Consider the following 24,257-nt stretch of genomic DNA (forward strand, 5'->3'; position numbering starts at 1 on the left):
TCAAAATATATGTGGTAAGTTACACCTGGCGTTCAAAAACCCAAGCAGTCTTCCCTGCAGTCACTAGAAGAGTATTAGCAATTATAATCATAAATCATAATACTTTTAATGCTTCTGCTAGCTTTCCATTGAATACTTCTGTTTTCACTTGGTCGCTATCTTTGGTTGGGTTGTACAACATTTATTCTTCTTGAGGTGAAATATCTTCTCAGTGAACGTTATTTTCTACATTTCTTTATGGTTAACTCCTAATCCTAGATTACTGCCAGTCAGACATTCTTTTACGGTCATCGTTATTCCTTATTATATTTGAATAAATAGAACCTTTCACAAAATTATGACTGACTTCTGATATAGGGAGGACAGATGAATATTTAATATTTAACTAATACCTATTTTGTTTGTAGGTATATCCAAATTAAGCTGTAGTTAAAATGTGAAACAATCACAGGGTGAATCTCAGAGTTATATCAAATTCAGTCATAGATTCCGCTTATTAAATAAAACACTTTTTATTTACCATTCTTCCATATTGTATATATAATTATTATTAAGTTGTGATGTATGAATGATCAATATTTTCTTGATTGACATTAGGCTTCGAAAAATCAGTTCTACGGATCTCGCTTAAGTCAAGTATCACAACCAAGCTATTTTAAACATTTCGTATACAACCTATATTTTTATACGATCATATTCTATCATAATGAGCTGAAATTTTTCTTCAGATTTCGACAAAAACTCAATTTATTGCAATTTTCATTTCAAAGGCAGTTTTAATTTCTTAGTTATTCGATTTCATTCTGGTACAAGCTTCATTATTGGACATTATGTTATGTACTAGGAAAATCAGTGATATCTTCTTGCATTCTATAATAAAATATCTGGGAAAAAATTCAGTTATATCAACATCAATCAATTCTGAAACATCGGACATATACTGGTGTAAAATTTGAGGTTGAGTTTCACCAAACGAATTAACACTTATAACTGACCACAGATTAGAAATTAAGGCTTTCGCATTTTTTCAAATAACACGCGATCTTGCGATTAATAAGTCTGATTTTCCTACATCAAGTATGATATCCATTATTTCTTTATGTTACTTAATTCAGAACAATTTCCATATTATTCCTCATCACTACTAATAGAGAGTTTATTTTGGTATGTTTATGGTAATTTTCACTGGAGTCTGTTTGGTATGTATTGAACCATAACTGGATTTTAAATCTTCAGAAAACTACATAATGCAACGACTACTTTTTTCACTGTCTACTTTGTGTTTTTGTAAAAACACCTGATCTTACCCTGTGAAGACATCCGTGGCAGAGTTGAAGATTTGATTGCCGGCTTAGTAGGCTTAGAATCCGCTGAAAGATATTATAATTTTGTTATGTTTACCAGAGCTTTCTTTCCAATTCATTTCAAAACGACAACATTAATTTCTGTCTGCTTAGAGCCTTAAAGTTACCCACATAATTAATATGGTTTGGAATGTCTTGTTGCAAAACTACCATTTCTTGTTCAATAATCACTTAAAATTTCATTGTTACCTGCATGTTGAGGACTGTGTTGTATCGGAGAATTCATGTCTGGGGGCTCATCACTGAAAGACACCGATTTTTCGAAAGAAACCGATTTATCTAGAACACAAATTCCAATTAACAGTTACAAAAAACCTTGAGGGGCCTTGAGGCTTGGGAGATAATAGGAAATTTATTTTTAATTGGAAATAATCAGACTGAAATGTGGCCATTTATTACCTAACAAGCAAACTATAAAGAATTTCTTCATAGGAATTGATCAGTTAGAGAGAGTCAAAAAAGGGAATAAGAGAAGTGGTATTGGAGAAATATGTGACCATGCTTAGGCGCTTCTAATCAGAGATAATAATTAATTTTTGCGAGCCTTCGTGATAAATTAACATTTTATTTTTTAAGACCATACAGGGTTCCTTTTGAGGAATGACTTACATGAATCAGTGGTTTCCCAAAAAATCCGTTAAAACATATGTGAATAATTTTTATTTATCAAAAAAACACATCGTTGAGAAAGTTTATTTCTTAAAATATGATTTCTTAAAGACAGCAGTGAGATCTAAGAAGCCATGATATGAGAATGTTCGAAAATACAAAACATTATAATATTTATTCATGAGCCATCAGCGGAACATATCCTATAAATAACCAAATATTTCAGTTGGGTTCACTTTTGAAAGGTTCTTCACGCTCATTTTAATTTGAAACCTTATTTACTGTTTATTCAGTTGTAGAATTGGAGATGAAGAATCTTTTATGTTAATTTTTATGAGGAATGTGAATACCTATTTTGTATATCAAATTCTTCTTTAGGAAATAAAGAATGTGTTTTAAAAAATTTGGAAGGATACCACATCCAACTTTTCAGTAATTAAATAGAAATTACTTACGTTAAATTAGGACAAAATACTGGGATCGTTCAAAAATGTTAGACGCGCATTACGATAAGATAGGATCTATCGACCTTAGATCGGTTAAATTTGATACTCTCACATAATACTTAATATATTATTAAAGGAGCATATAGAACATAGCGAAAAGGTTATTGAAGATTCAAAGATGCATAATAATGAGTAAACAGACGAAGTGAATGAAAAAATTAAATACATGCCTAAAATGTATAAAAGTGAACTTACGACAGCCACTTTTACCCAATTTGGGTGCTTTGCTGTCTGTACGTAGATACGTGTCATCTGCCAACATAGATAAAAATCATTTAGTTAATAGTCTCATGAAAATTATAATTCGACAATTTTGATAGGATGGTTTATACATATAATTCACAATGAAGCTGCATGCAACATGCTACCTATATATACTGTTTTTTCGTATTCGAAATTTTTGAGAATCATTTCAACAAATTTCAAAGAAATGGTCATACATTATGAATATCATTGGTTTAATGAGATTAATTTGACTAATTCTAATTAATTTTCTTTCAAAAAACAAATTGATCCTTATATTTTTTATTGTTTGAATTTTATTCGAATATCTGAATTTCCGTATATTATAAGTATCTAAATATTACAAACAGAAGACTTTTCAAAATAAAAACGAAATAAGGTTGAAATTACAGAGTAAGGACCATTGAATCAGAATCTCCATTTGGATCAAAATGATTCGATTGGAAATTAACAGTCACATTTTATGTAATGAATAAAATCTGAATCAGAAGAAAACAGTTTTAAGAACTGAATAAGATTTCATAACTATAAAATTCTAATTTCATTTACGTGATCTTAAATGATATATATTGACGGTAGGGTATAACAGAATTGAATTATTCAACGCCTCAAGAGTACATCTTTATATTCATTCTTATACCTATAATAATTTGTCCTTATACCTCTCCTTTTATGAATTTAATGTTTTCTCATCGATGAAAATAGTATTTATTTTCCATATGATACAACATGAACTTTCTTATTCAAATATCTCAATAATTTCTTCTCTTATAAGGTACCTATACCAAAAAATAATTTCTGACTAATTGAGCTGTTGTTGAAATAGAATTGTCATAAAGTGTACTTTGTGTGTTCCAAATTCTACCTACCCTACCTGTTAGGAATGATGATGAATTAAGCAACATTACATGCAAGACTTGAAATACAAAACAAGAGGCTCCATCCATTCAATCAAATTGTCCTTTTATATTTGAAGATTGACAATACAAACCTGGTAAGGATGTCGAACTAGCGCTGGAACTTTTATCGAACTCATCTGATGCTGAAAATGGTGACCTTTGCAATCATAAACTAGCAAAAACAGTGCATTGCAACATTTGCCAGAGCAACCTCTCAACGAAGCAGAATTTATACATGAATAAATGAATGATAACAAAACATAGTACGAATGGGAAAATTTCGATATTTTTCATTCACTTTTATACATTATTCTATAGGAATAACCTCACATATTATTGATTTTTTGTTGGAATTATTTCACCTAGTTTTATCGCAAAAATTCATGTATTCACTTTTTATCTTCATGTTTTCTTCAAAATTGAATTTTTTGCTATCAAGATATATCTTCATGCTTCCAAATGAAGTTAACTGGTTTAAAGTATCCCTTGAAATATTCTGGATTTACCTGCTGCGCCAGTTCTTGTGGATGATACAAAGATTAAGGTTAAGATTTTTTATTTTCTTTGTTGTAATGATATTTGGAATATTGTAAATACATTGTATACTCCTCCAAATATTTATTCACTATACGTAATAATGTAAACTCTCGTTTGTTTACTTATGTGGTTCGTGTTTGAGTGGATGTTTTTGATTATCTGATCATACTGTGTATTTTTATATATTTACTTACTCACTTAAGGAGAGCAATGAATACATCAACTTGAACAGAGTTTTATGAATTTCATGCTTCACTAAATCTACCATTGAAAAAAACATGAAGATCATGACTGATGGATGAGATAGAATTGGAATTTTATGAGTTGATAGTTTCAACTGAGAGACACAATGATTAGTAAAATATAAAAAAAATCATTGTATTCCGTTTGTAAAGTAATGAAAAATACCTCTATAACCATCCCTTCCAGGAACAGTTAAATGAGTGGCTGGTTGTGTTAGTGCTTTTTGCACCAGTCCAGTCAAGTTGGCCAACTGTCTCTCCATATTTTCTACTCGTATCCTGAAAATAAAATATTTATATATGAAAATAAAAATGAGTACAATATTTAGTACAATTTCCAAACGAGTAATATCATCGTATGATATTAATTATTTATCTGGTTATCTAATGTATCAGCAATAGGAAATTACCATCAACACAACCATTGTCAGACAGAAGGTCTCCACGCCATTACGTAGGAATCATAATCGAAAGTAACCCATGGAGAATGCATGTCATCAAGGGAGGATAGCGATATACCGGTTTCACCCTTATTAGGGATCATGAATACCGCATTTATATATGTTTGTGTAAATGTACTTGAATCGAAAATGAGCAGTACCAAGAGCACTAAAACCACGTGACTAACAACTAGATAGGCGACGAGAACTAGGTACGACCTTTCTTCTTTTGCGCGCTTGTTCAAATTCTAATTCATATCATTTTTTTTTAATAAACTTTGAAACCATATGAAAAATTGAATACAAATCATTATCATTTATGACTGTGGGTGTAGAATACTAATTTATTTGAATCAGCTGTTATATAACTCACCTAGTGGCATCATAAGCAGGTGTGGCGGCTGGTGAAACAAATGGTATCCTCTGCGGTGGTCTGGCAGTACCTGGTCCCGGTGGAAGTTTAACTCCATATAAAGAATACGAATCTTCAAGAAGTTCTGTGTCACTGTCAAAAAGAATGGTATCATTAATGAGTATACATTGGGAAAAATGAGTGCGATGCAATATTGATATCTGCATCGGTTGTTTTGCATAATATGTTGCATTTTGCATCTTTCATCATAACCTTATTTCGTTTTAAATGACGTCAACATTTTTAATTTTGCTCACGGCAAAACATTTTGTAATGACGGATTGATTATATCCGTAAAGGGTTTTCCCATACGAATCAGAATTAAATGGCAGAACCTACAAATGATATAAGAAATGTTAGGAAATTGTGCACATTATAACCATGTCAAATTTTATCATCCCTATTGGAAAACCATATTTGAATCAATTCCATGATTATTTAAAATTTTTGAGTTCATTTTATTACTGCCACACCTTTGAAAGTAAAAAACTTCATATGCACATCGTATTTCGGTTAGATTTGACCATAGAGTAATAGAAATAAATAGAGGGAGTACACGTAATTTTTACATGTCCCCAACATGGTTATATTACGTTGTCGGATTGTGATATATTTTCAAATTCACAATTCTACTATATATCATAGTTATGAATGTAGATATATTATATTGAATGGAATATATTTTTTGAGTGATTCCCGATTAAATATCCAAATTTGATTATTTGGAATCCGATATTTTTACTTATTGTCGAATTTATAATGTGCAGAATATTCATTATTTTCTGTATCTACCTGCTGAAATCCGAGGTTTGGCAACTTTTGCTTTCCTAGTGCCATCGGCTGTTTCACGTCGTTTGGCGCGCTGAGGTGTGTTTTCTGAATATCTGATATATTTAGGTATTTATATCAATATATTTTGAGTTAATATGAAACGTTGATTAACTATGGGATATAAGAAGTGCGTTCTTTGTGGAGAAACTCGCGAATTGAGTGAAATATCGTATCATTGATATGTTTTCATTTCCGCGCGCTTCATGTCAAATTTGATAGTTTATGTAAGGGACAAAATTTGCTTACTGAAAAAGACATATCCTCCCTTTATCTATGTTTATTACTATGATGATTTAGCAGAATCTTTGACAATCAGATTTCATGAAAAAATTCCCCTTTAAATTCTCAATTATACGATCCACACGAAATTTTACATAGTTCTCAACGCAACTGATTTCTCAATTTAAGTTGGATCGAATGGTAATTCTTCAAAATATTGAAAAAAATTCGTATAGCTCCGAAACCAAGAGGCACATTCTGGCCATTAACATAACCGGGTTATTAAAATCCTGAACCTACACTGAAAATTTCAAGTCTCTAGAATTTCGTTGGAGAACTACCGAATACACGTTGGCCGGCGGACGGACATTATTGATTATGACCTCGAAATCTTCATCAGTGAATCACACCCAAACATTTAAGACCATAAGGTACTCTGCTCAAAATTGGAATGTCGAAGACATTTAAAAAAAGAATAGCATTTATAGCCTACGGTTTCTCTGGTTTCTCGTTGAAACATATTGTGAGAAATTCAAGAATATTGTTGATGATATAATATCGAAAATATTTCTTCTCATGCTATAATACCCGCAATACCATTTAGTTCCACACAATATAAATACAATTTTTCTTCATAATGTTTCGCGATTAGAAAAGCTTCTTCGTATTTGCTTTTCTCAAGACGTTACCGAATAAATTTTCCATGAAATAGTGCAGAATATTCATCAACTGAATAACAATGGACATCAGATTAATGAAGCAGAAAAACTTGAGAAACATTCTTCCTTGCGATTTATAACTATGTAGATTAGCTGCCATCTTAGGCAATTAATTAGTTTCATGTAGTTTATTGCAGTTGGAAAATTTGTAGGTTCATAATCTCAAGTCTTTCAGACATCTAGAACACCAAAAAAAGTCTTGAATAATGAAAGAACGAAGACTTAATGGAAGACACTGCAAATTTTGTATTAAGGTTTATTTTTTTGGTCTTTCAACTCAAAATATCCAAATATCCAAACACGCGACGAAAAAAATATGAAATTATCAATTCACAGAAATTTTATTTTATAGCCAGTGGCGGGACGCGAACCTGAAGTAATTAATCTGGAATTTAGAAACTTCTATGGGCACTAGGACTTTTCGGTAAAAAAATAGTGTATGGAGTATAATCGGATCAATATTTATTGTCAATTTCATTAAGTTAGTCAATTTTCTGAAATATATTGGATTCTATATATTCCAAAACGTCAACTGCGGAAAATTCAGGGCGTTCAGTGTTTTTCTCAAAATCATTGAAATGCGATTAAATTTTTTGATTCCTTACCTCACTTCCTCATCTATAACTGGTGTAATGGATCCTGATCGTGTTCCGTATTGGCTATAATAAGGATCTTCATACCTAGACCCTCTCTCTGGAGATGACATATAACCATCTAAATTGATAAAAATTCATTAATTATCGAGAAAAATTTCTCCTGCAGTTTAATAATAGCATCAAGAATAGTCCAACTGCACACAACAGTGCATATCAGAAACACTAAGAAAATTTTGAATGAACAACGAAGTGTCTAAAATCATGCATTAACAAAAATATGAAAACACATTTCTACGTGCATAATTTGTACTACACGACAATTTCGCGAAGGGTATATTACTTATGTAAAGCAATTATGGCGAGGTTTCGAAAAGAAAAAGAGAAAATAAAAGGAATATTTGGATAAAATAAAATGATACACTCCATTACCTCAGTTGAACATATAACCAGATAAAATCAAGCTTAAGTAGGTTTTATGTGTAATGTAATGATTACATTTCAAAAGCATAAATAGTAACAAGGACCAATAGCTGAGATACAGATTCGATGCAATCCAAACTAGTTTAATATCAAACAATAAACTCAGAAATTATATACAGGGTGTGCTACACTCTACAATCGACTATTTTAGTACAACTTGACCCTATTTCTGCTAAGGCTGTTACATTTAAGTCGAATTTCACAAGTTGTAATTTCATATTTTTGTGTTGATTTACTTCAAAGGGTTCTGACTTCACATTCACCCATACCAGCAACCTGTTGATGGAAACTTTGTTCAGCAGAAAATTGGTGGAATTTATATCAAACTTAACTAAAGTAGTTATGTTTCATCTATAAGGAAATCTAATCTTTGTTGAAATTCGTTAGAAAGTTTTAATTATTTGTTTTTTTTATTATTTTATTTTATATTTTTAATTTTTCCTTTTAATATTTCTGAGTATGGCATTTTTAGGATAAAACCGGTTTCATCTATAAGGAAATCTAACCTCTGTTAAAATTCGTTAGAAAGTTTTAATTATTTGTTGTTCTTATTATTTTATTTTGTGTTTTTAATTTTTTTTTAATATTTCTGAGTATGGCATTTTTAGGATGAAACCGGTGAGCCTATAATATGATTATTATATTGTTTCTGGTTCTCTTTTTCAACCGAGATAATGCAAAGTTGGTGGTTTTAACCCACCTGGAACGGTATAAAGTGGGTTAGCAGGCCTTTGAAAGGGATTGAATCGATCAGCAGGTCTGAGTTGACCATCAGACGGACGTGTTGGACCACTGGCATAGGCACGCTGAGGTTTTGGGGGGGCACCTTACAAAAACACTCTATTTTATGATGAATTAATCTACAACGGCAATTAAGATTAAAACAGATTCATGACATCCCTCTCCATCGAAGAAAACTTTTTTTTAACTAAGTGGATTGATTTCAAGGAAGAATTTGATAGATCACTCCTAAAGATGTCATTGTTATTTTTATTACTTAAGTGATAAGAGAGGAGTTCTGAATCCCAACCTCAATTTCACTCAATAAATCCTGGCCTTATCAAGTAAAACACATTTTTTTTTAAATTCGAGTTTACTCGTCAACATCGTGATTATATACTCCAATGCTCAATCAATTTTTCAATAAATTTTTCTGTCGCAAAATTCACCTTTGTTTCCAAAACAGGCTTCAATATTAGCATTTATGAAAGTCTTTGCTTGTATTTTTCCCATCAAATAGTATATTCTAAAACAAGTTGCAGAATGGGCTCCTATTCCAACACGAATGCGAAATTCGAAAACGAGCGACGAAGGAGCGAATATGAGACTTATTGAGTGAAATGGTACGATATATTATGTGTTGCGGATGTCTGAATTGAAACTTTTTTTATGCTAAAACTAAATTACGAAACTTATATTCAACTTGTAATGCTGCTCACTCAGTGCAGTGTTACATTACCAGTGCAATATTTATTGCTTTATGGTGGACTTGAGCTTTAAATTATTTAGAGTGTTTCCAATTCAATAAACAACTTCATTTCCAAAACTGTTTAAGCTGAGGTAATGCTTTTTTTTCTGGATTACAATCAATCCCATATCTTGAAATGAAATTTTCAATTTTTTTTTATTTCACTTCAGTCTGTTTCCTCTGACGATGCTTAGAAAGATGTCATGAATCACATCTACCTCAATATATTCAATTTGAACATATACTCAACCCACAGATCATATCCTACACAAATTTCATTGAAAGCCATTCCAAAGTGAAAAGACACAGAGTGAGACATACCTGATGGCAAAGGTTTCAAACGGTCGGCTGGCAGAGACCCTGGTGTATATGTGCGAAGAAGTGAAGTACCTCTAGGTAAACTTGTCGTTGAACCCATGTAATAAGGTGCTTTGCTTGAGCTACCCTGTAAAAAAATGAGAGTTAATATTTTCGAATATTTGGGAAATGAATCACTTCGTCAATTTCTTAAAAACGTTTATCATTTTCATCAGCTTTGGCCTTGGTTTTTTCTGCTGTTGAAAACTGTTGTTCTGTTTTGGTTCAATAGTGCTCTGCTCATAAAATTTATGCACAGCTTAACGTTTCTATGAGAATTATCAGTGGAACTATTAGATCTACACCTTTACATTGGTTACCAGTGGTATCACATATACTTAAGCCTCATATTCCTAGACATGTCTCAGTCGAGAAATCTTGGGAAAAATTTCATTTCTACCCGAACTTATTTCCAATTGTATCTTACCCCCCAGATACTAGAACTGCTTGATTAAAGTCACGCAAACATTTATGGATTAATACTCGTTTTTCAATTTAATGAAAGTGACAAGGAAATTTGGCGTTCGGAATGGAGTTATTGTAAGGTCTTCAACAAAAGAGCAATCGTTGATCCTTCAGAGAAAGTTTTAGGTTCCGATCTTCCTAGGACAATTTGGTATATTTCAAATCGACTACTGATCATGGTCGTTGCAATATTATGCTCTCCAAATGGCATTCAATTGAAAGCCCACTAAGTATTCGAGTGTGGTGTAAAAGAAACCATCGACCACTTGTTGAATACTTGTCGAATTTATAAATTTTATGGTGGTTTCCAAGCTATCCATTCAGTTTCAGATTCTATTTTAGAATGGGGCGCTTACTTCAAATCAATAAAATGAAAACTAACATGTATCACTCCCTTTCTGGTTCTTTTCTTTTTTGTTTTCAGATTTAATTATAAAGTCGTCCACCGTTGCTGAAGAGAAAAGATGGAGAAGATTTTGTTTGGATGAAGAGGAAGCCTTCAACATAAATATGTCAGCTTATGCATTCTGTAAACAAAAACACAAACCAGTCACTGAGCTATATTGGGAGACAGAGTTTTGCTAAGGTTTTTATCTAATCTGTGCTCTGGTATCATACGTTGAAATGTATGATGCCTCGTTTCAATTTCCTCCCCTAATTCTGAGATGACATCTACACATGCTGTGTTGTGTGGAATTGATATTTTTTGTATTTCTCTATCCCAAATGAATATATTCATCTAATTTATCAACTTAGTTTTCATCGAGTGGACACCTATGCAAACCCTGACCTCTCCCAACGTTGCTCGACCGTCAAGATAGTAAAGCAATGACGTGAAGTCAGAATATTTTGAGCACTTGTTCATTTATGCGTCATATAATCCCTTGGAGAGCACAGAACTGTAAATAGGTCTCTATTTTTCGAGTTACGAATATACATTGCGCTCTTGAAATAAATATTAGAATTCATTTTTTCTCTAGACCAAGCCCGCAAAATAATACCGTTTTGGAAAGGTTTCAAATTCATTACAATGAGGTAGAAAGAAAGGAAAGTGGGCGGTTTTCTTATGAGAAGAAATCACCAATTCGTTTTATTCTCGATTTACATAATGAAGAAGCTGACTAATAGGACTGGACCACAACCTGAATATTCATTGTGAAAGGTCATCTAAATTTTCTCCAACAACGTACGCATACTTTTATGGTCAAGTCATCGTGATTTAGGATTTTTTATGAAATTCCACTATTTGTGTCGACATCTCAGTCTTTCTGTGTTAAACACTTATTTCTAATTTATGTTTAGAAAGTGAATTGCGTTGTTGGAGATGTTTTATTGCTATTGATTATACGATAATTTTTTGGAATATCCAACAATAAATAATTCTTTAGACATCGATTAAAATTTTTTTTAAATCGGTCAATTTAACGAAAAGCCCTAGCAAATGCTGGGAGCTTACATTCTGATTCTGATTATAAATCATGAAGTCAAAGAATAAAACTGATTTTACAATTCACGAAAGTTCTAAATTTCTTATTCTGAAACAATTACGTTGCCTCAAACTACATTCAGTGAAAACAAAAAAAAATTCATACCACATAAATGACTCGAATTACTGTTGATTGAAAGTTCTTCCATGACTGCACTTTTATAACTGATTCCAAACTACATGAAGAAAACAATAATTATCACTCATTACAAGCTCACGCACTCAACCCAGTTAATAGGCTTGTACCAAGACTTCCGGAAAGAGTTTTCGTACTTTTTTTATGAATTTCAATGATTGATGAATGTTGATATTGAGAGAAAAAAAGAGAAAGGTAAATTTGAGGGCTGGTGAATTCTATATTATTCAGTAGAAATTAGTGCGTTTACAGCGTTTATTTGGTGTTTCGTGAGCATTTTGGATTATTGAATTTCGACGGAAAAATTGTTGAGTTTTCGAATCGATAAAATGATAATTTCAGTTTAATTTATAGGGAATCAAAATAATTTGGAGGGAGATTTTTCAAAAAAACAATCTTTCGAAGCAGAGTTTGTTTTTCATAATGTTGTCGCTTCATTATTTTGTAAGAATAAAAAAATCAAGACGAAGTTGAGTTTAGATGATTCAATTATGCAATGACTGAGACGAATTTTTTTCAATATTACAAAGAAAATTTGATATTGTTGAATATGATTTGATTAAGGAGGGTAGATCTGATTCGGAGGGTACTTGGATGATAGTTTTCGATTTTTCGTAAGACTCACAGTCTCCAGGAAATTTGAACTCGAAATTTGGGAAAAAAAGAAAAAATAGAATATCTCTCCAATAGTCGTTATATCTTGTAAAATATTTGTCGCAGACCCCTGAAATGAAAATGTTTTTCAGAGATTGAGTTCTGATCTAGGTTTGAAGTGTGTAGCTTGTGTCCAAGAAAGGTGGCAGGCTCGAGAAAATTTTCAAATTTTTTTTGAAATTCTCAGATTGATGCCAATAATTCATGGAATAATGAACTAATCGCCCAACTGCGAGCATTTTCGTGATCTACGTAATCGAATCAATCAATAAAAAGGTACAATATTCCCATGAAGGAACTTTGAATTATTTTAAATTTTCTAAGGTATGGAAAATTCTCACAAAATTTCTCGACAAAAAAATTCGGGTTCGAAATTCTGGTGATTAGTGATCGTTTATTCTGACACTGCTCACCGATTTTTCGTAGACCTCACATTTTTCAGGAAATTTGAAGTAGAAAAAACAGTAAAAATTTAATCTCTATCCAAGAACCGTTATATCTCGTGAAATATTTGTCTTAGACCCCTCAAATGAAAATGTTTTTCAGAGATAGAGTTCTGATCTGAAATATGAAGAGGTTTCAAGCGTGTAGCTTGCGTCGAGGAGAGGTGGCAGCCTCGAGAAAATTATCAAATTTTTTTTTTTTAAATTTCAGATTAATACCTATAATTCATGAAATAATGAACTAATAGCCAAACTACAAGCATTTTCGTGATCTACGTAATTGAAACAATCAATAAAAAGGTACAATTTTCCTATGAAACAACTTTAAATTCAACTGTTTTCTGCTGAAAGCCCATATGTTTTTTTCAACACAGGGTGTATCAAAATATCCATCTGCATTTTTTGATGTGGTTCATATTAGCACTATATTAGCCTGAGATGGCATTAATAGCCAAATTTGAAAAGTATTTGTTAAATTCGATGAAAATCAACACTTTCAAATTCCACAAACCGTGGAAATTAAAAGTGCTTATTTTTATTACACTGATATTCATCAAGTAAGGACTGAATTCATTAAAAAATTGAATGGTGCGGTTCCTATGGCTAATAAATTTTCCATTGAAATTAATAAATCACCCTGTATCTCCGAAATAAAAAGCATTATTAAATTCAATTGTTATTTTCTGTCTCCCTTCACCATGTATTCACCATGAAATTATGTACAGTTACACGTGGAACTGATTTCAAAGAGAAATACAAAGTTTTCAATTTCACCAAGTGTGGAAATTCATATATCGATCGGAAATGATTCGCAACAAATACCAGCATATCATTTCAAGCAATATGACATGAAATATGTGTTATTCTTCCATATAAAATATGCATATGCCGACACAAAGGTGAATAGGAAATAAGAGAAATCTTCAGTAGGGATACGAGCAGTAGGGAATCTTCTAGAAATTCGATAAAAAATAAAACAGAATATGCTATTGATTCAGTCACGACGTTCGAAGAAAAATGATGAAGAATTCATGTGTTGCCAATAAGATCCTTCGTTCTGTATCTGCTTGACGCGTTGCAACTTTCATTGTCCACCAGGTGACAGTGATATTGTTCGTGAGTTATTTTTTAAGGAATTAGTCGAATATCACGACAGGGATACGACCAGTAATGTTACGTCAGTGGAAAGACTGAAAGAACATTGAGGTACTACCATTCTCGCGAGCTGAACAAATTAATACCTCACATATCTTCGAGTTGATGAATGGATATGTTACAGGATGGAAGAGATGAATGATACGTTGGGATGTTCTACCGGTTTCCGATAATGTTAGTGCTAGATTTAGGATGCTGTGGATGTTGATGTGCTGAGTTTTTCGTGAAAGTGTGTTTTTGTTTTTTCGGTTGGAAATATAGGTGAGTTATATCTAGGCTTCATTTTGACAATAGTCTACTCAATTTGTGTTATATTTCCTGTCCCAAATAATATTCCTAGTCTATGTTTTTTTTCTTTTTACTAGAATGTAAGCTTCTTTGATTTTTCCTAATGCTGGTCTGTAATTTTGGTCGAAGAGTAAAAATTTTATTGTTCTTTTGACCTCATTTTGCATTCAATTCTATATTGTTAGTTTCATTAGGTTAGGATTTGGATAGTTTACCAATCTTTCGTCTCTTCATTAATATAACGAACAATTCAAAAAAAAAAATGTGGTAATGTTTCATTTTTTTTTAATACTATCAATGCAGTATTTGCGATGTAGCACACAAACCCGCCAAATTTTACAATATAACTTATCATTCCCTACTTCACGTAAAATATTTGGAAACAAGAAGAAAAAATATCAAGAAACAGAAATTTAATGAATATTTAGCTTCATAATTGCAATCCGGGGTCACTCATTAATTTAATGATTATTTGTTGTTAACTTTGAGGAGATTTTATTTTTCAAGCATTCTCATTTGTATTTTATTAGGTTGCGTCACAATATCTGTAATTTTTTAATTCTGAACCAGTAATGGTCTCGAATGATGAGCTTCAACTCACTGTCCATCCGTCCTAGAAACATGGACACTTCTGGACAAAATATGATCAATCAATATCAATTCCAAAATTTCAAATTCAATCGAGGTGAGAATTTGCCTTTGAATATACCTATGTATATCACTTTCAAGCCTCATTGAAAATTTTCTGTTAACCAGAACCATGAAAATTACTATTTCCGTGACTAGACTACACAACCGAAGGAGTTGAGATTCTGCATGTTGGTATACAATACAATGACAATTTCACGCTGATCACATCATAAAAACCATAGAAAATTCAAGAAGAATATTGAAAAAAATGAACTCAATATTTTCGTTATTACATGTTCTGCCGTGTTGATATTTGGCATTAACAGTACACACGTTATTGTTTTTCTAGTTTTTAATAGATTTTCTTCAGAAGTTCATTAAACATGTTCTAGGAGGATCGAAGTGGATTTTTGTACTCAATTTCATGCAAATAACACCTAGAGTTTTCAAAAAAGCTACGGTTTTGGAGTCTATACATTCGAAAATGTAAACTGTGAATATAATTTGATCGATTCCAAAGGTTTATTATCAAGAATAACAAACCAAAAAATGATACATAGTTTTCGGATCAAGATGCTAATATGAAATGAAATTTATTATCAATATCAAATGTAACGGGAAAAATCAAATATTTGATCCTTCAATATCCTGTTTTCATAGATGCTTCATCCACTATTATAAAAATTTCGCAATTTTTCAGCCACGACAACTTTTCCCGATTTCTGTAAGATACAATCTAAATACTCAACAGTATGATTGGTAGTTCATGCTATGTTTTCATTTCAATATTCATTGGATTACAATTCCATGAGAGCAGTGCAATATATAATAATGGAATATGGAAAAATGGCATCTCTAATGAAAAACTTACTAAAGTTCAACTCACACAAAAAGGATATATTCAGGTGAGGAATACAAGAAAATTATCGTAACAAATCAATTTTAGAAATTCGACTTGAAATCTTGCATCAGCTGAAAATTATGTATTATAGTTGTGTTAATTTGATTCATTTATTATTAATTGATATTTGAATAGTGAAAGGGATGAAAGACCGATTCATTTTCTGTTTCAGTTTCTGCGATATACGGAAAATGTACCTTCCATAACAGAATACACCTTTTGTATTTGGATGAAGAGTTATGATTTATCTCATGCTCATCCCCTTTTATCATATTCTAGTAAGTAAAAAAAAAATTATTAATTCTATGAATTTCAATTCTATTTTAAGAATTAAATATTGAAAAAAGTTAACACTAGATTTTACCTACTACAAAAAATTTCATAGGTTTCATCTTCTCATTCGTTTATGTAGAATTGAAATGGGAGTCTCAGAGGATTTTTCAGCCCTAAATATATTATAGATGAAGCACATCAGATTCTCCATGAGAAAATCAAAACCAACTTTTCAGTCATTACATTCATTTTCTTATATGATCTTTGGTCTGCTACAGATAAAGGGTGTTTTTTTAGAGCTATAGAACTTTAAATTGCAATAAAACAACGATGGTTCATTCGATTGACATGAATTTTATTTATCCTCAAGATAATCTTGTGACATTACATTTTAAATATGATTTCTGGCATATGACCGCCACAGCTGGTTCGGATGTAGTCCAATCTGGACGTCCAATTTTGGATGACTTTTTCCAATAGTTGTGGCCGTATATCGGCAATAACACGGCGAATGTTGTCTTCCAAATGGTCAAGGGTTTGTGGCTTATCCGCATAGACCAATGACTCTACATAGCCCCACAGAAAGTAGTCTAGCGGTGTTAAATCACAAGATCTTGGAGGCCAATTCACAGATCCAAAACGTGAAATTAGGAGGTCACCAAACTAGTCTTTCAATAAATCGATTGTGGCACGAGCTGTGTGACATGTTGCGCCGTCTTGTTGGAACCACAGATCATGGTTGTTCAATTCAGGAATGAAAAAGTTAGTAATCATGGCTCTATACCGATCACCATTGACTGTAACGTTCTGGCCATCATTGTTTTTGAAGAAGTACGGACCAATGATTCCACCAGCCCATAAAGCACACCAAACAGTCGGTTTTTCTGGATGTAACGGTGTTTCGACATATACTTGAGGATAAGCATCACTCCAAATGCGGCAGTTTTGTTTGTTGACGTAGCTATTCAACCAGAAGCGCGCTTCATCGCTAAACAAAATAAAATGGACGTAGTGCGCGATACGTATTCCGCACAGAACCATTATTTTCGAAATAAAATTGCACTATTTGCAAGCGTTGTTCAGGCGTGAGTCTATCCATGATGAGTTGCCAAACCAAACTGAGAATAAATCACTTGACAGCTGTTAAATCGGTAGCCATCTTGAACAGTAATGCCAACTTAAAGTTATATACCTCGAAAAAAACACCCGTTACATATAATAATATTTGGATTTTTCCAAATAAATTTATAGAGATCAAAGTTACACTTTATTTTTCAAGAATTTTGTTCATTTCTAGTTAAATCTAGGAATTATATCAATTAAATTTACTTCCACAAAACAGGAAATACCTTATACAATCGTTATGACATAGTCGACTGAATCCTAAATTATGCATGTGAATTATTTGTACCAATCATGAACAATTGTTCATGCATTTCAATTTCATAGAAAGTTACAGATTATTTTGTATTCTAACAACTATTTTGTTAGCAATGCTGATGAGCATATAATAAAATTCACAGTTTGACACCATATTATCTCCGAATATTTAGACGGACATGCAACATTGAGAAAGGCGAAACGATCATCAAAATGTAGATAATTAAATGATATATCCTGAATTCTTAATGCGGTTCATGCTGTTGCGCAATAGTGTTCTTGACATTGTGCCTCATCAGGTGAAAGTAATGTAGGAGAGATTCATTTCGATTACCTCAATAATTGATTCCTCAATTATTCGCAAGAAGTCATTCAAGGTTTTTATGTCTGGTGGGTATACTGAGGAAAATTTGTGTTACGCAAGTGATTGAGAGTTGCTAACGAGACAATTTCAAGAATCTGAATTTTATAGTGATTTGCCTTATAAGATAAATGCATACACGCTGACTAAAAGTGTAACTTCTCTGAAATCTGTTGATTTACATACTATCTTAGTGTTTGACCTGGTTAATCTGATTGGAATTTTTTAAATTTCAAGCTCTCAATGTTTATAATCCAGTGATATAATGTCAGAATCAATCATTGATCGATGATTTATTATCTAAGCTTAGATAAGAGCAAGGAAAAACTTATCTAGGTACTATATTATATATCAATACAAAAAAACAATAAAGGATGAAAGACTTCACATATTAAATTCAAATGAAATACATATCAAATTAAAATACTATTGAGAAAGAGAAAATGCGATTAGGAAATTTATATTGGTATATGGCTCATATTCTCCATTATATTGTATATTTCATATAGAATTCGAAAATTTTTGTGAATAATTAGGAATTATCACAAAAGTTTGAGTCTTCAGTAGATAATGAAAATTTAGGGTGTTTTTTTCGAGGTATATAACTTTAAAATGGCATTACTGTTCAAGATGGCGACCGATTTAATAGCTGTCAAGTGATATATTCTCAGTTTGGTTTGGCAATTCATCATGAATAGACTCACGCCTGAACAACGCTCGCAAATAGTGCAATTTCATTTCGAAAATAATGGTTCTGTGCGGAATACGTATCGCGCACTACGTCCATTTTATTTTGTTTAGCGATGAAGCGCACTTCTTGTTGAATGGCTACGTCAACAAACAAAACTGCCGCATTTGGAGTGAAGCTAATCCTCAAGTGTATGCCGAAACACCGTTACATCCAGAAAAACTGACTGTTTGGTGCGCTTTATGGGTTGGTGGAATCATTGGTCCGTACTTCTTCAAAAACGATGATGGCCAGAACGTTACAGTCAATGGTGATCGGTATAGAGCCATGATTACTAACTTTTTCATCCCTGAATTGAACAACCACGATGTCCAGGAGCTGTGGTTCCAACAAGACGGTGCAACATGTCACACAGCTCGTGCCTCAATCGATTTATTGAAAGACACGTTTGGTTACCGCCTAATTTCCCGTTTTGGAACTGTGAATTGGCCTCCAAGATCTTGTGATTTAACACCGCTAGACTACTTTCTGTGGGGCTATGTAAAGTCATTGGTCTATGCGGATAAGCCACAAACCCTTGACCATTTGGAAGACAACATTCGCCGTGTTATTGCCGATATAATGCCACAAATGTTGTAAAAAGTCATTGAAAATTGGACGTCCAGTTTGGACTACATCCGAGCCAGCCGTGGCGGTCATATGCCAGAAATCATATTTAAAATTTAATGCCACAAGATTACCTTGCGGATAATTAAAATTCATGTCAATCGAATAATCCATCGTTGTTTTACTGCAATTTAAAGTTCTATAGCTCTGAAAAAACACCCTTTAGAAGAGGATGCTATAAAATCTTTTGGATCTCTGTAGTTGAAGGATAGTGAAATGACAACCCAATCTAATAGGAGGAATTGTTGAAGTTTGTTTTTGAATTATATTATTTGTATTTTTTTCAGGAAATGAGAAAGAGCGTCTAATAAGAGTCTGGATTTCCCCTGGTGGGAAGTCCCTGAATCTCGAACTTCATGGCGTTCCTGTCTTTGAAATTCCCACGCAATTCAGGGAACATCGATGGTATCATGTTTGCCAATCGTGGGATTCTTCGTCGGCCACTTGGGAAGTTTTCATCAATGATAAGAGACTTAAAGGACGTGCTCCAAGGGTAATTTAATTCTCTACGATACACAGATAAAGAACTATACGCTAACTTTATAAGCTAATCCCCATATTATTGAGGATTTTCCAATGAAGATTTCATTTTGATATTAAAGAAAGAAAACATTACATATCAAGAGAAATTGATGAATGATGTTTGTTTCATTGAGAAGAGGAAGAATTTCGAAAGATATCAGCTGAATGGCAGCCACAGCTAAGATTGAAGCACCATATATTCTTTTATACAAATATTGCATGACCAATTCGCACATTCGCGGCTGTATGTTCTCGATAACTTCACGAATTCCATCTTAAAGGGCTTATATCGATCGTGGAGCATATTGGCATAGACCTTTCTTAGCCTCAACGAAAAGATTCTAAATATAATCACAAGATCTCATCAGTGGCCAATTGTGATCACCTCATCGAGAAAGCTTTCCTTGCAGAATTGCGATGGTGGATTTGCTGGCGTGCCACGTAGCGCCCTCTTGTTGAAAATATCTTTCAATTCCGGCCATAAAAAAAATCGATAATAATAGCCCAATTCCCAAGATCGACGAGGAATCGACAAACCTGGGTTTTTGTCAACACTATGGGCTGCAACAGCAATATTCTCAATTGTTCTTGATCGTCGCAAACGGTTTCGATTCTTCACATCACTAACTTGTCACAACAGCTCAAATTTTTTTACCAGTTCCACTATTACCCACGAAAAAGGCTGCCCAAAAATTCAATTTCAATTCAATTCAATTTATTTGACATTCCAACCACAATTACAATGTGCTTAAATATAGTACAAAATACATATGCAACAATTTCAATGTTATCCCCATCAAGACGAAACAACAACTAAGCAGTGCTTGTAAAATGCTTCAGTTTTGTGTCTGCAAAATTTCCATCATTTTTGTAGTGAATTTTAACAATTTCATTGCTTTGTTGAGGTGTGTATCATACCATTTTCAGTAATGACGTAGTTTCAACTTGTCAAATGTTGAAAGACGACAGATTTAAATATGAAAGCTGCCCAGATAGCGTAATAATCAGAATTAAACTATTATTGGAAAACCCTCAAGTTTTAGTATGAGGGTCACAAATAATTCATAAATTTTAAAATGAAACATCATGTACTTTAGACAGCAAAAACATTTCATCCACTCGACTCAGGTTGAATATTTTGGTTTTGTCCATAGAGTAATAGACATAGATAGAGGAAATATACTCAATTTTTACATATCTCCAACATGGTTAGATTACGTTGTCGGATTGTAATATATTTTCAAATCCACAATTTTACTATATCGTTATGAATGTATATTATATTGAATGGAATATATTTATTTCCAGTGATTCCCGATCAAATATGCAAATTTGAATATAAGGAATCTAATTCTAATTGTCGAATTTATAATAAGCAGAATATTTATTATTTTCTGTATCTACCTGCTGGAATCCAAGGTTTGGCAGCTTTTGCTTGAAGTTTGTTTTCTGAATTTCTGACATATTTAGGTATTCATTTCAATATATTTTGAGTTAATATGAAACTTTGATTCACAATTGAACATAAGAATTGCGTTCTTTGTGAAACTCGCGAGTTGAGTGAAATATCGTATCACTGATATGTTTTCATTTCCGCGCGCTTCATGTCAAATTTGATAGTTTATGTTGGGAACCAAATTTGCTCACTAAAAATGACATATGCTCCCCCTATCTATGTTTATTACTCTGAGGAGTTGCCAAAAGTTGATCGACTTTCAATTCAACCTTGAAACGATGCGGAAATCAATTTGAAAGGAATCAATACCAACAAAATCTAAGAAGGCTGGTCCTTTCAAACGCCGTCACTTTAATGTTGAGGTTTTTCAAGAGTGAGTGAGCACATCAGTGTTTTAGACGTCTTTGTCTACGGTCATCCATAAAATTCGTTAAAACCATGTTTTGACTATCGTTTCATTTTTTTCAGTTGACCGGGCTGATCATCAAAGCAGGAGGTGACATCGTTATCGCTCAAGAGTATACCGATTTCAACAAGGGCCTGGAGGACGGCGTCGAAGGCGAGATTTTCGGGTTCAATTTCGTCCTTTCGGCCACTTCAAAGATCCAAAGATATTCCAGATATTCGATGCCTATACGCGCCTTCGAAGGATATCGCAAGCGCCGATCAGTTTCGACGCCAGGATCCAACAGATATCTTCCCCCTCCACCACATTCCATACCAAACGGGATTTTCGACGCGTTCGCCCCTAATTCCCCGCCACTGTGGGCGGCCGCGTATTTCTCACCGGTGAAAAACAATAAATTCGCAATAAAAACCCGCACACCTATTAATCCAGGGAGAACCGTCAGGATTAATCCTGGAAATGAATTGTTCGCGTTCCAGACGTATCCAGGTACGAACGATGTGTTCGGGAGTGAAAACCACAAATCAACGGGGATGATTCTGGTTGAGATGAGTAGGAACTGTAGGATTGGAAAGGGGGCTCCTCTTAGAGGAGAGAAAGTGTTGGTGAATTGGAGGGAGACGAAAGTGAGGGTGTTCGGTGGTGCCATATTGAAACAAGTTGAGCCATTCTGTTGAAAATGGAGAACGTATGGTTAGAGCCTGAAAAAATCATGACGAAACTATTCTGGACAATGTTTAATTTATTTATTTAAATATTTTGTATAAATGTTTATTTTTGTATTAAACTGATTTTATTTATGATATTATGTACTTCATTTCATTGTTGGAATTGAGGAATGATTAATTAGTTGAAGGTTCTTGACGATCAAAGAGTTTTCCAGACCTAATGTTCTATTGTGCTCCCCATCAGAGCTATTATCGTTATTACGTGATCTACAGCTCGCCTTCCAGTTCCAGAATTCTTATAAACTCCAGTATCTGAGATGGCTTCAAGGAGGCTAATTCCTCACTTCCTTCTACAAGTTTCTTATCCAAAGCAGATATGGCGTTGGCTAGTGATGGCGAGACATTCCGTCACTAGATGATCCGAAGTTTCTTCTCTCCACAGAATCTGAACTCGTCATTTTCTGCTAAACTCATACTCATTAGGTCTTTCCTGTGGCGATAATGGCCTGTGAGTAATCAAGTGAGGAGTTGTAGTAAATTCTTGCTAAGACCAAATACTTCTTGGATCTAGGTGCGTCAAGTTGGTGATCCACTCCCAGAATTTCGGTATCAAATTATTTTGGGTGTTTTGTGCCAATTTTTGCCGTATGAAAAAAATTTTGTGCCCATTCAGTTTTCGAGATATTTCGAGTTTTTCCCGTGAGTCACCAACTTGACGCTGTGACTCATACATGGAAATCTTCAAATTTTTTCGAATTTTCGAGATATTTCGAGTTTTCCCTGTGAGTCACTAACATGTCGGACAGAAATTTTCTTATTTAGATAAATTGTGCTCATTTTGTGGCGTATGGTATGGGTTTTGTTTCCCTACAGTTTTCGAAATATTTGTAGTTATTCCAGTGCGATGGATAAATGTATCGACGAGCATTGTATTATAAAATTATGCTTCGGATAAATCTGCATTTCCCTAACCTCATATGCTTATGCGTATAAATTTGTGTCTCAAATGAGATATGTTTGCCTTGCAGTGCATATTTACTAATTTTCTGTTTTATCTGATTTTTTCAAGATAAAATTTGTTTGCAAACAAATAGAAACAAGCCAAATAAAACCGTACCTCGAGAATATATGTGACAAATCCCAACCAACTTTTATGAGCTATTGTCTACTCAATTCCTTAGGAATGTAGTGTTTGGAGACAATATTTATCCCGATTGTTAATATAACTAACATCTGGTAAGCATTACAAGGTAACATAATCGATGTTAACTTGGTCAACTTCAAAAACGAAATAGTCGAACAATGGCAGAGCAGATGGAACGAAACTGAAAGTAAATTAAGAGCATTCATCAAACGATGTTCAATATTTTTTAAGACAAAATAAGGACGGACAAATAAGTCTGACAAACACATATGCTTTCGATTCATTGATTCAAGGCCTTGCAACAAATTTTTGTGATAGCAAGTTTCTCGCTGAAATCAACCAAGATGAATTGAACAATATAGAGGGTGTTCACTCTTAAAACAGCCTAACTTTCTTTCTTCTCTCCACAGAATCTGAACTCTTCATTTTCTGCTAGACCTATTCTCATTAGGTGTTTCCTGAGGCTACAATGCCCTGTGAGGAATCCAGTGAGGAGGTGTAGTATATTCTTGCTAAGACCAAATACTTCTTGAATGACGCAGTGTCAAAGTTTCGAAGAAACTTTTAATGATCTAACCCAGGAAGATTTTGCCAGTTTTTCGCTTTCGGTTTT

General features: G+C 33.2%; 2 protein-coding genes across 16 annotated transcripts in view; one reads left to right on the forward strand and one right to left on the reverse strand.

The window, feature by feature from the left end:
- Positions 1 to 24,257, reverse strand: part of LOC123678955 (coiled-coil domain-containing protein CG32809) — a 128,391-nt gene that overhangs the window by 11,573 nt on the left and 92,561 nt on the right. For 5 of the 14 annotated variants that reach the window (XM_045616236.1, XM_045616247.1, XM_045616233.1 and 2 more), the window contains 9 exons: positions 9,887 to 10,010; positions 8,798 to 8,923; positions 7,627 to 7,735; positions 5,214 to 5,345; positions 4,567 to 4,679; positions 3,714 to 3,764; positions 2,675 to 2,731; positions 1,554 to 1,643; positions 1,308 to 1,370 (listed from right to left, as the gene is read on the reverse strand). In XM_045616236.1, the coding sequence (XP_045472192.1) occupies positions 1,308 to 1,370; positions 1,554 to 1,643; positions 2,675 to 2,731; positions 3,714 to 3,764; positions 4,567 to 4,679; positions 5,214 to 5,345; positions 7,627 to 7,735; positions 8,798 to 8,923; positions 9,887 to 10,010 (865 nt within the window). The remainder of the gene's footprint in view (positions 1 to 1,307; positions 1,371 to 1,553; positions 1,644 to 2,674; positions 2,732 to 3,713; positions 3,765 to 4,566; positions 4,680 to 5,213; positions 5,346 to 7,626; positions 7,736 to 8,797; positions 8,924 to 9,886; positions 10,011 to 24,257) is intronic. The other 9 variants (XM_045616241.1, XM_045616235.1, XM_045616237.1 and 6 more) reach the window with 9 other exon arrangements.
- Positions 14,087 to 22,554, forward strand: LOC123678960. Of its 2 annotated transcripts, XM_045616252.1 has the most exons (6): positions 14,087 to 14,312; positions 14,386 to 14,522; positions 15,880 to 16,084; positions 16,253 to 16,358; positions 19,736 to 19,941; positions 21,895 to 22,554. In XM_045616252.1, exons 3-6 carry the CDS (start codon positions 15,932 to 15,934, stop codon positions 22,507 to 22,509), a joined length of 1,080 nt encoding a protein of 359 aa, XP_045472208.1. In that variant the 5' UTR covers positions 14,087 to 14,312; positions 14,386 to 14,522; positions 15,880 to 15,931; the 3' UTR covers positions 22,510 to 22,554. The 2 variants fall into 2 exon arrangements, with proteins under 2 accessions (XP_045472208.1, XP_045472207.1); XM_045616251.1 differs by having other exon boundaries at positions 14,087 to 14,522.

The sequence above is a fragment of the Harmonia axyridis genome, chromosome 4 (assembly GCF_914767665.1).
Source record: "Harmonia axyridis chromosome 4, icHarAxyr1.1, whole genome shotgun sequence".
NCBI classification, from domain to species: Eukaryota; Metazoa; Arthropoda; class Insecta; order Coleoptera; family Coccinellidae; genus Harmonia; species Harmonia axyridis.